Raw genomic sequence first — 11,291 nt, forward strand, 5'->3', positions numbered from 1 at the left:
AGCACGGGGAGACATGCACATTGCACGAAGGAGCGCTGCAGCTGGAGGCCACTGGGTTCCTGGAGGGATAATCCCGGTTATGTCATGTTTTACGCCTGGAGGTCACCAGTCATTGTTATACTACAGCTTTTGCGTAAACCTGACAGTGTGTGTTTGATGGGGTCGAGCCATCGTCGGTGCTGTGGTTCTCGCCTTCCTCGCAGCGAGAGGAGCGAAGTGCCCCGCCCCTCCGTGCGCCCCATAAACAGACAGGCAGCACCGAGCGATCCCAGCCGTCGGTAACGGAGAAGATGGCAGAGCGGCAGCAACAGAAACACGAAGGCAGGGTAAAAATCGGCCACTACATCCTCGGCGACACGCTCGGAGTGGGAACATTCGGGAAAGTGAAGAGTTAAGTCATGTTTTTGTGTCACGCCGGTTATATCGTGTACGTTTCTGCGTTTCACTCGGAGTATGGAGAAGTAGTCCCTGTATCCCCCCCCTAAACGGACAGTGTTGAAGTTACCGGCGGTCAGTGCGCAGTTTGCGTAGCCCGGTGGTTTGACGGCGGGCAGCAGACGGATGTAAGGCGTAAACATGCTCTGGGAATGCGACCGCTTGAAAGTCAAATTGTTTCACCAAAGCCTCAGTCTGTAGCTCGTTCCAGCCATGGCAGGTGTAGCCGTTATTACCTGGAGGACAGCGGCTACATGCACAGTCACACTAACACCACAAAACCATTTCTGTTCAACCTTAGACACTGTCGAGTTTTTGTTGCGGCAGCTTTGTGTCCTGTCTCGGGGCTAAGGACATCGTTGAACCTCCCCGCTCGCCTGTAACGCACCGTGTGGGCTCAAGGCTGGAAACTGCCAAAATGTTTATACACGGTGGAGCTAGTCCGACATGTTACCCCTGCTAGCCGGGGGGAAGTTAGTCTGTTAAGAGCCCACTGAGTCGAGAAAAAAACATTACAAGCGTCAAGTGTTGCTAGAGAGGAATATCACAGGGTGGGAATACAGTTTTCTTAGCTAGTTTTCGGGCACTCGGCGTGACCTTGTGAGCTCTAACTCCATGTTCACCCTGTAGTGTCTCAGCCTGACGCTAGCCGACACCATTAACGCTTTAAAACGGGTAGAAAATCCGCATGACACATGTAGCGAAACCATGAGGAAATTGAATATAAACTCATAGCGATTCAATCCCGAATTGAACAGAAATTTGTAAATGATACTGGTTGTTTGAAAGGGTTTAATTCTAAGGTGGGGGAAGAGTAAGTATTAATGCTTAATAACTGAAGATGTGTTTGACGTCCAGCTGTGCAGGGTTTGGCAGCTACAGTGATAATATGGCCACTGAGTATGAAGCATGGTCAGCGGATAAGGCAGGGCCGGAAAACTTAATAAAACACACATACACACAATTTATTCATTTCATTGGCTGATATGATTAAGTCATTACTAACCTATACCTGACCCTACCTCCTTTGGCATTTTCTGCATAACTGCCAATGTATGTTTTTTTTTTTTTTTTTTTTTTAATAATCTGTCTACTGTATCTGCTTCATATTTGTATTCTGTTGTCTTTTAGTTGGGGAGCATCAGTTGACAGGCCATAAAGTGGCTGTAAAGATCCTAAACAGACAGAAGATCCGCAGTCTCGATGTGGTGGGGAAAATCAAACGAGAGATCCAGAATCTCAAACTGTTCAGACACCCACACATCATCAAGCTGTAAGTGCAGAAAGATGGCATATCCTTCAGTTAGATTCCAGATTCTCAGTGGTAACAGACTACACTGTGAGATAACTGAGTTCGGTTAAATTAGGGGTTGTTGTAATGTTGGCCTTTTGCTGTGTGTTGTGGCATGCTTTGCTTATTCCTGTTTGTTTACTACAGCTGAGCTGTACTGAGCATACCCACAGGGCTCCCAGGAGGTAGAACGTGCAAACATAGCAACACACACACACACACACACACAGGCTTGGAACTAGATAACAAAATCTGTTCTGGTTAGTGCAAATCTCCAGTTAAGATAATAGATGTTGCTGTAACTCCTACATGGCTTTCTTGTGTTTTTTCTTTGACCTTGTCTTGTTTTTCCTCTTTCCTTTTCTCTTCCTGGCCCCTTTCTCCCTTTTCAGTCCATGTCTCTGTGTCTCTCTCAACAATCTGTTATTTTTAGGCCAGGGTTGTGGGTTAGTCCACTGTAAGTTATGACAGATATATGAGCTCTCAGGTCGTGAGCTGGAGTGCTGTGGGACACGCTGTCAGAAACATTTGCATTCATAAACACAACACAACAATTATGTATTAGGCACACACATGGATTGACTGTACTGCTATAGATAGCTTCAGGAATGAACACAACAACGAGCAAAACAAACTGTGTTATGTAGTGGCCCTGTTTGTAAAATGACCACACAATGAATTAGCCCAAATGTCCTTAATATTTCTCTCAATGGATCACTTTGCTTAGATTTCCTAGACACTCTTGGTGCATATCTAAGACAAACACAAAAAACTGTAATTCGATTTGTGTCTATTTCTCCCACATTGCCAACTGTATTGTGCTACATGCAGTACAACAGGCATAAAGTAGATTGTGATGAAGTGCAGAATTTCCCATGAGCATCCATTCGTGAGATTGGGCATGCATTTTAATATACTTGACCTTTATGAAAATAATGCTTACAATCACAGCCATATATCACAGCTCAGCTTCACTTTCATCACTTTCATTGTATATATTAATTTCTATTTATGCTGTGCATGATTTGAAGTAAATAAGGTAAGTTTGGAGGTTTAGAGATGAGATGAGGCCCCATAATAGATATTTGTATTGTTAGCTTAAGTGTAAAGTCTATGTCAATTCAAATCTATGTTTGTTTTTTAGGTACCAGGTGATAAGTACACCCACAGATTTCTTTATGGTTATGGAGTATGTGTCTGGAGGTGAGCTGTTTGACTACATCTGCAAACATGGACGGGTAAGATTTTATTTAAAGTTTTGAGTGAAACATGATCTTCTGCACAAGCACACACAGACACTGAGCGCTATGTAGAGATGACCTCCTCTAGGGCCTCTCTTTATTATTAGTAGAATAATCCTACTTGAACTTTACTTGGGCCCTGAGCCATAATAACCTCAGGGCCACCCCTGAACATGATAAATTTGTTCTAAACAAGAAAGCACATAACATCATTATGCATCATTTACACACATGTGCCATAGGCTTGGTTCTGCACTTGGTTTTTACATAAAGCTACATGTTTTCATATCAGATAAAAATAAAGCCACAGTGCAGTTGTGTCTGTTCATGTTGTGTCTTTCAGGTGGAGGACACAGAAGCTCGCCGTCTTTTCCAGCAGATTATTTCAGCTGTAGACTACTGCCACAGGCACATGGTGGTCCACAGAGACCTTAAACCTGAGAATGTCCTGCTGGATGCCAGCAAGAACGCCAAGATTGCCGACTTTGGTAGGGTTCCCAAAGAACACAGTTTGAGCTAGAGAGAGGGAGAATAAGGGATTGGCTTGGCAGAAACAAAGGATTAATAGGGAATTTAATAAGAGAGAAAGCATAACAGAATGGGTTTGTGTGTTCATGGGGAAATAAGAAATAGAAAGAGGCAGTTTGTGGCAGAGTTAATCAGAATTAACCAAGTAGATAACTGGACAGTCTGATAATGGCTAAGTGACAGTTGTAGAAAAATGTGAACGCACTGCACTAACCTCATTATTAAAAGAATTTCTTATTGTTTGTGGCATAATTATTCTAGCTGATTGTTCAAGAGATTGAGCCTGATGCAATATGACTCTGAAAGAGAGAAATGTTTTCAAAAACCGAAGAAGACCCTTGTGTGCACCAGGGAGTGTAGGGTGGAGAGAGGTCCCTTAGCAACGGCCAGGTCACATATCAAGTCTGGCAGGAAGCCTTGAGGCCCAGTGTCATCTGATAGGGAAGGAATCGTGGGGGTGCGGCAGGGGTGTGCAGCAGGAGAAGTATTTTGGCTGAGAGCAACAAACACCGGTGAGCAGAGAGAGGGAGTGTTAAGGGAACAAGGATAAAAGATAAAGGGAAGGTCAGCACATCGTAAAGCATCTGGTGTTTAGCATTTGGCTGACGCCCTGGCAGGCATGAAGCTTATCCAATTAGATGAGCTTTGCACTCAGAGCTTACAGTCTTGGTGGTTAAAGGAGGATAAAGATATCAGCAGTGTTTTCAGTGTATAACTCTTCCCCTCCCAGTGGTATGCCGTGTTCAGTTTAACCTGTGTCCATCGAAGGATCAATAGCAATAATATCATATTAGGGGATTGTTTCATTACTGTCTGTTTGTGACAGAACGGTGTCAATCAGTGCTTCTCTTGTGTTTGGCCAACAGGTCTGTCAAATATGATGTCAGATGGGGAGTTCCTACGGACAAGCTGCGGCTCACCTAACTATGCTGCTCCAGAGGTCATCTCAGGAAGGTATGTCTGTGATCTATGCTACAATAATAATTAGGACTGCAACCAACCATCATTTTTGTTATTGATTTATCTAAGAGTCTTTTTTGCAATTAATTAATTGTTAGTCTATAAAATGTGTAAAAATAGTCATTATAGGTAAGGCACATGCACAATACAAACAAAACAGGAGCTCACATGTAAAAAAAATGTGAGTGTTTTTGTTTGTTACCTGTCACATCTTCTCATCACTCTGACAGGCTCTATGCAGGGCCAGAGGTGGACATCTGGAGTTGCGGGGTGATCCTGTATGCCCTGTTGTGCGGCACTCTGCCTTTTGATGATGAGCATGTCCCCACATTGTTTAAGAAGATCAGAGGAGGAGTCTTCTACATCCCTGAGTACCTGACCCGCTCTGTGGCATCACTGCTGATGCTCATGCTGCAAGTGGACCCTCTAAAGAGAGCCACCATCAAAGACATCAGGTACTGACCCAACTCTGTTGGGTCTAATCGACAGAATTCTCATCAATCCACCTTGTTTTTGAAATGGCCACTCTTAACACGGACACTCTTAATTCTCACCCAGTACCTTTGTTGCTCTCCCAAGGGTGAATACACAGACTGCTCTGTTGGACGCTAGTTTGATTTCATGAAAGTTTAAATAGCATGTCATAGTGTGACATTTTAAGAGTGATAAAATCAACATTAGGTTTAATATTATAATTAAGCCCGATTACTTTACAGTAGGTGTGCATTCAATGATTATTCTTTTTTTTTTTTGTCAGGGAACATGAATGGTTTAAGCAGGACCTACCAGGCTACCTGTTTCCTGAAGACCCTTCATATGATGCCACAGTCCTAGATGAGGAAGCTGTCAGAGAAGTCTGTGAGAAGTTTGAATGCACTGAGTCCGAGGTTGTATCCAGCCTGTACAGTGGAGATCCACAGGTACACCCACAGAAACACATTCATGGCTCTCAGTGAATTACCTGTCTCCAGTTGACTTTCTATCCTGTCTCTGTCTATCTAGGATCAGCTAGCAGTAGCCTATCACCTAATAATAGACAACCGGCGCATCATGACCCAGGCCAGTGAGTTCTACTTGGCTTCCAGTCCTCCACAGGGCTCCTTCATAGAGGAAGGCATGCCACTGCCCCCCGGTGTCAAACCCCACCCGGAGAGGATGCCTCCACTCCTGGCTGACAGCCCAAAGTCACGGTGTCCTCTGGATGCTCTCAACACCACCCGTCCCAAACCTCTAGCAGTGAAGAAAGCTAAGTGGCACCTCGGTATCAGGAGCCAGAGCAGACCCTATGATATCATGGCTGAGGTGTACAGGGCTATGAAGCAACTCAATTTTGACTGGAAGGTAATGGGATAGGTCTTTAAACATGCACATTTGACACGCATACCTACACTTAAAGTATAACTATCTTCTGTTATTCTGTGTAGGTGGTGAACCCATATCATCTGCGCGTGCGGAGGAAAAATCCAGTGACTGGCAACCTGGTAAAAATGAGTCTGCAGCTCTACCAGGTGGACAACAGATCCTACCTCCTTGACTTCAAGAGCATTGATGGTTAGTGAAATACATAATCACCATTATATACAATATGACCTGAGTTTTTGTGACAAATGATGAATCTATCAGCATTGTGATTCCCTGAAATTTAAATGTCTTTTTATCATAAAGCAAATAGGTCTCCGCAGGTGCAAATCTGTTAGTAGCACAACCCAGTAACAAGTCATATTAGATTAGAGCATTAATGTGCTGGAGGCTGTTAGGTGGAGTGATGTATTTACATTACAGCTGTCAGTCAGTCCACTGCTGGGTGCAGGCTGAAGTGTCTCACTTGGATTTGCCAAGAAATTTTGTATTAAAGTTCAAGATCTGCAGAGGTTAAATCTGACTGCCTCTTGGTCAGAGCCACTATGTAGTTTTTAGTTTTAGGTTTTTAGTGAAATGTCTCTACAATTATTTGATGGTTTGTCAAAAAATCTGATCCAGATTTCACATTTCTGTTTGAATTACTTAGTCACTTTGGTGGTTGCCTAACTTTTTTTATCTGGGACTATTATGAAGTCAGAATTTTTATTTGTCCAGTACTTTGCATGATTATCACATAACTGCAAAACAACATCCCACTAGCTGTATTTTGTGTTTAGTGCCAATTACAACGCTATTTAAAATGATGAACTTTTTAGCTGGTAAACATTGTCTTAGCGCGGTTGGATTAGCATATACACTCCTGAACAAAATCTGATAAAGACCAGTGGAAACATAACAAGTATTCACATTTCACACTGGTAACCAGATTGTAAGTAGTGCTTCAAAATGCCAAAAGGTTTTTAAGCCAATTGGGATTTTTTTTTGAGCTATGGTCTTAAACTTATGCCTGTTTGAGTTTAAATGCAGGTTTCAATAAATTGCTTACTATTTTTTGCCTCTTGCTCCTGTGTCTTCTCTTGGCATTTTGAAATAGTACTTGTAACCTGGTTATGATCCACTAGTGCGAAATGCAAATACTTGTAATGTTTCCCCCGGTCTTAAGATTTTGTTCAGGAGTGTAACTCATGAGACTGCTCCTCTTTTGAATGCTGATGCTATTTTTTCTCTTCTACCCCCAGATGACATCATTGAGGCTGTAGGCTTTAAATCTGGCTCTTCCACTCCTCAGAGGTCAGGCTCCACAGCTGGTCTCCACAGACCCAGGCTGAGCATCGACTCGGCCAGTCCAGCAATTGATCTGCCCCAGCTTAGCTCTTCTCTCCCTGGATCCCTGTCCGGTAGTTCTCCTCTACTCACTCCCCGCCAGGGATCACACACCATGGACTTCTTTGAAATGTGTGCCAGTCTGATCACCACACTTGCACGCTGAGACCTGCTGTCTCCTAACCTCACTGTAACCTGGATGTTCAGTGGGGTTTTTAAGCCAATTGCAGAGCTTGGATGTAGGGAGTGTAGCTGTTTGGAGTGACTTCCTCTTTCTGTCTTCTCTCCATTTCTCCTCCAGCTGTATTGGACTGGAAAGGAGAGAGAAAGAGGGGAAAAAAGCAGATTAAGAGCTTCTTTTTCTTATTTTATAACAGTCCTTGGGTCAGTCTTGGTTTTTAAACATTGGGTACAGCTGGTGAAAACTGATCCTGAGACTGGAATCTGTGAAGTACTGGTGATGAGCAAAGTGTATGAGGCAAGAGGTCACAGTTTACAGTCATGCTGGAATCAGCAAAAGTCAAGTTCACTGTTACTCCTCCCACCTTCAGTCTGTTACCAACTGCTGAAATGTCATCATCCACCATAACATGTTTATGGCGGAATATCCTGCTGAGTTTGCCCCAGACAGAAGGTCAGTTTTGCTTCTTGTTTTATGTTTTGACTGGTTGTTAAAATTGACACAAAACCAGGTCTGAGGGAAGGTTACCACATGTAAAATGTTAGTTCAGATTTTATATGGTTGTAAAGAAAAAGCTTTTGTTATCCATGTATATTATATTTATATTACAATCACATTACTTAGCAGAAAAGGTTGACAATGGTATACCAAATATTCTACTTTATACATCAAAGAAGACTATTATTATTTAGATAGCAGATCCATATTTATTTTTGAGAGATTGTTTTTTTTTTTTTTTTTTAGCACCGTTATATTATTTAAGCATTGCATCAACATAGAATTTTGTCCTTTGGATAGGTTGTAGACAATTAATGAACCTAGAGAGACAGCAGGATGATAGAATGATGCTCTGCAAGGTACTGACTGTTCATTTAGTGTTGAAGCAGACACACATCATCTCACATGGGTTTTTATACGCACCTTATTAGCTGATTGCTTTTTTGAATAACAACGGACTATCTCACTAGATTTTCAAAGACACATACAGCTGTTAGTTTTTTCCTACACAATCATTTTATACATTCAGCAACTGTCACAAATATGCAACACACACATTGCCTTTACACTTCTGTTGAGTCCTTAGCAAATGAGAAGCTGAGCAACTGTTAATATACTGCTCGCCCATGCATGCACAGAATGTTAATAAAAAGCAAGCAGGCCTGTGACATTAGGAGGACAGATACGGCAGTCACTCACATATGCAGTAAAACTGAGAAATGACACAAGCCATGTCCTGATTGTAATGAAGAGTGCAACAATTAAGGCTACAGTTAATAACAGTTATTTTCATTACTTTTTTATTATGGCCTTAAGCCTTTAAATTGTGAGAAGATGGCAAATGATGACCAGAAAGCAGAGATTCTGCTCTTTATTGTGAGGTGAGGTTGAATTAGCTTTTTTATAACCAACAGGGGAAAAAAATTCTATATGAATTTAGACCCGTTTTAAAAGACAGCAAATCTTCAGCTAATGTTTATTTTTTTATTTAGTACATAATTTTAATAGTTAATATTAAAAATGCTCCAAAGCCTTTGAGCAGTAATAGATTAATATGGGCTATTTAGTTATACCTGTAGCGTTTCTGTGTGTGACTAGGTAATCAGGTGACAATGATAGAGCAGGAGGAAATAATAAAGATGGCAAATTCATGTGAGATGGTGTGTATCTGCTGCAGGGCAGTATAAGCCACAGAAACCTTTCTCCAGTTGCCTTAAAGACTGCAACACAGTAATTCTGTGCATTTATACATGGAGAGTGTGTGGATGGGCCAGTGTGTAACGGAGGGTAGAGTGTATTGTTTTCTTACTGACTAAACACTGGCTTGTCAGGAGGGTCTTTGCAGTGGTAAGAACACCAGTGAGATCAGGAGACCTGGAATTAGATGAGGGTTGAAACAGTATGTGGTGTATCGTAGCTGTTGGCAGTGTTACCTGTGTGTGGGTGTGTATGTGTGTCTGTGTGTCTCTTCAGTTCAGCTGTTGTCGTCCCTTCAGTCTGCACTTTAAAAACTCATTTGCTGAGGCCAGTCGGAGATTTGCTGTTTATTGTATTACACTCTGAACTAATGCACCAACTTTACTGTACCTGCTGTTATACATGTTCTGCCTTGTCTTGTCAGATGTTAGTCTAGCTGGGTTGCGCAGTGCATCTCTATTGCCATACGATATTTTTCAAACTCTTTTCTGACTGAATGTAAAGTGAAAGCTGGAGCTGCTTAGATAGTTGCTCCTCCTCTCTCTGGGTTTTTTTTGGTCTGTATTGTTTTGATAGAGCACTGGACTGTTGCCTTTCTACTGTTCTCAGTAAAACACAGAGGATGGAGGTGTAGTATTGTATGTACTATACTTTAGACTGGTGCTGCAGCTATCAAACCACATCTAATAAATTCCATAAACTAGAAATTAGGGAAAATCATTATGAATAAATCCAGCAAAATAATACATAGAAATCTAATAGCAATATATTTTAATAACTTCATTAATCTCAGCCTGCGATTATGAAATTTCCGTCATTATTTTAACAGAACAGGATGTATTTATTTGACTTACTAGGGTCTCTATTAAATAAGAACATTGACAACATTTCATAATAATGGGCTGACTTTTAATGATTTATTAAATTATTTCAGAGTATTGCTTCATGTGGATACTTTTCTGTACTTATTCATGTGGTATTATTTCATGTGGGTGAAGTGAATAGTCACAGTAGTCCAGATGGACTATTCACAAAAGATGTGGTTAACTGAGTGCTCTGTGGGACCTATAATTATAGGATGTGAACTGAGGTTGTAGTTTGTTATTGTTTGCTGCTTCAACGGATTTTCGCCTTAGCAGAGCACTGTGAAGACTTCTGGTTGTAACACTGAAAGCCACATTCTTACTCTGCTGAATCCCTTTATTACATGTGTTGTGTTTTTATGTCTCGTGGATTGTCTTTCCTGTATGTGATGGCGTATAAACCACTACGTATACTTTGTCAGGGGGAAACACTGCTCCCTACTGCAAGACACATGCACCTGCACAAACACCATCCCATGTTGCTCAGTCAAGCTTCTGTATTACACTGTAGCTGTGTATTCAGTGACTTGGTCCTCTGTATTTTGAGCTACTTTGGTCACATCAGGAGCATTCCTGATACTGCTGCTCATGACAACACTACAAAATCTCGATGAGTGGAGTGCACTAACTTGGAGAAGTCATGGGTCAGATTAAAAAACCCTGATATAACCAGTATTTACTGTAAGATACTGTACTATTACAGCTGTATGCAACTACTAGTGGCATGTTAGTCATGTAAAACTCTAATCTGTGTTTAGAGCTGGAAAACACATGCCAGAGGGCCTAATCAAAAACAGACTTTCTGTGTTGTACCAAAGTGAGTTTCTCAACAGCAAAGCTGTGTTGTTTATCTGTGGTTCTTATGATTAGTGCAACCTTAAATACACCAGTCTATGTCATGTGGGTGATGTATGAATGCTTAACGAATGTGAACAAAAGTGTTTTGTGTGTGTGTGTAGGTACATGTTTTTCTATAGTTGTGCGCACAAATTCTATTTTGTAGCATCATTGTGAGGACATTTTGGCATTGTGAGGACAGTTTAGCCTCACAACTTTAAAGGGCTGTTTTAGGGGTTAAGGTTAGATTAGGTTTGGAAATGGGGTCAGGAGTTTTGTGATGGGTAGGATAAGGGCTGATATTAAGCATTTAGGCAATGAGTGTCCTCACAACTATAGGAAGACAAATGTGTGTGTGTTTGTGCATTTCAGCTGTCTCTCTATGTGTGTCAGATTGGGTTTTGGATTTCCTTTATTATGCACTGCATGATATTGCTGTTATGATTTGCACTTTAACAAGTATTTATTGAAAAAACAATAAAACAAAAAGTAAAATGTTTTTGTCCTGAAGTGAATTTGGAGATTTTACACACACACACACACACACACAAACAAACATCTCAGATGATTATTGT

The 11,291-nt window shown here is 41.4% G+C and overlaps 1 protein-coding gene across 1 annotated transcript; it reads left to right on the forward strand.

The window, feature by feature from the left end:
• Positions 1-229: 229 nt before the first annotated feature.
• prkaa2 (protein kinase, AMP-activated, alpha 2 catalytic subunit) lies at positions 230-11,215 on the forward strand. The gene is made up of 10 exons (XM_026304949.2): positions 230-390; positions 1,567-1,708; positions 2,871-2,964; positions 3,311-3,455; positions 4,362-4,449; positions 4,686-4,910; positions 5,213-5,375; positions 5,458-5,796; positions 5,880-6,006; positions 7,056-11,215. The coding sequence occupies exons 1-10, from the start codon at positions 291-293 to the stop codon at positions 7,304-7,306; spliced, it is 1,674 nt and encodes a 557-aa protein (XP_026160734.1). The 5' UTR covers positions 230-290; the 3' UTR covers positions 7,307-11,215.
• The last annotated feature ends 76 nt before the right edge of the window (positions 11,216-11,291 follow it).

Source organism: Mastacembelus armatus, chromosome 4 (assembly GCF_900324485.2).
Source record: "Mastacembelus armatus chromosome 4, fMasArm1.2, whole genome shotgun sequence".
Taxonomy (NCBI): Eukaryota; Metazoa; Chordata; class Actinopteri; order Synbranchiformes; family Mastacembelidae; genus Mastacembelus; species Mastacembelus armatus.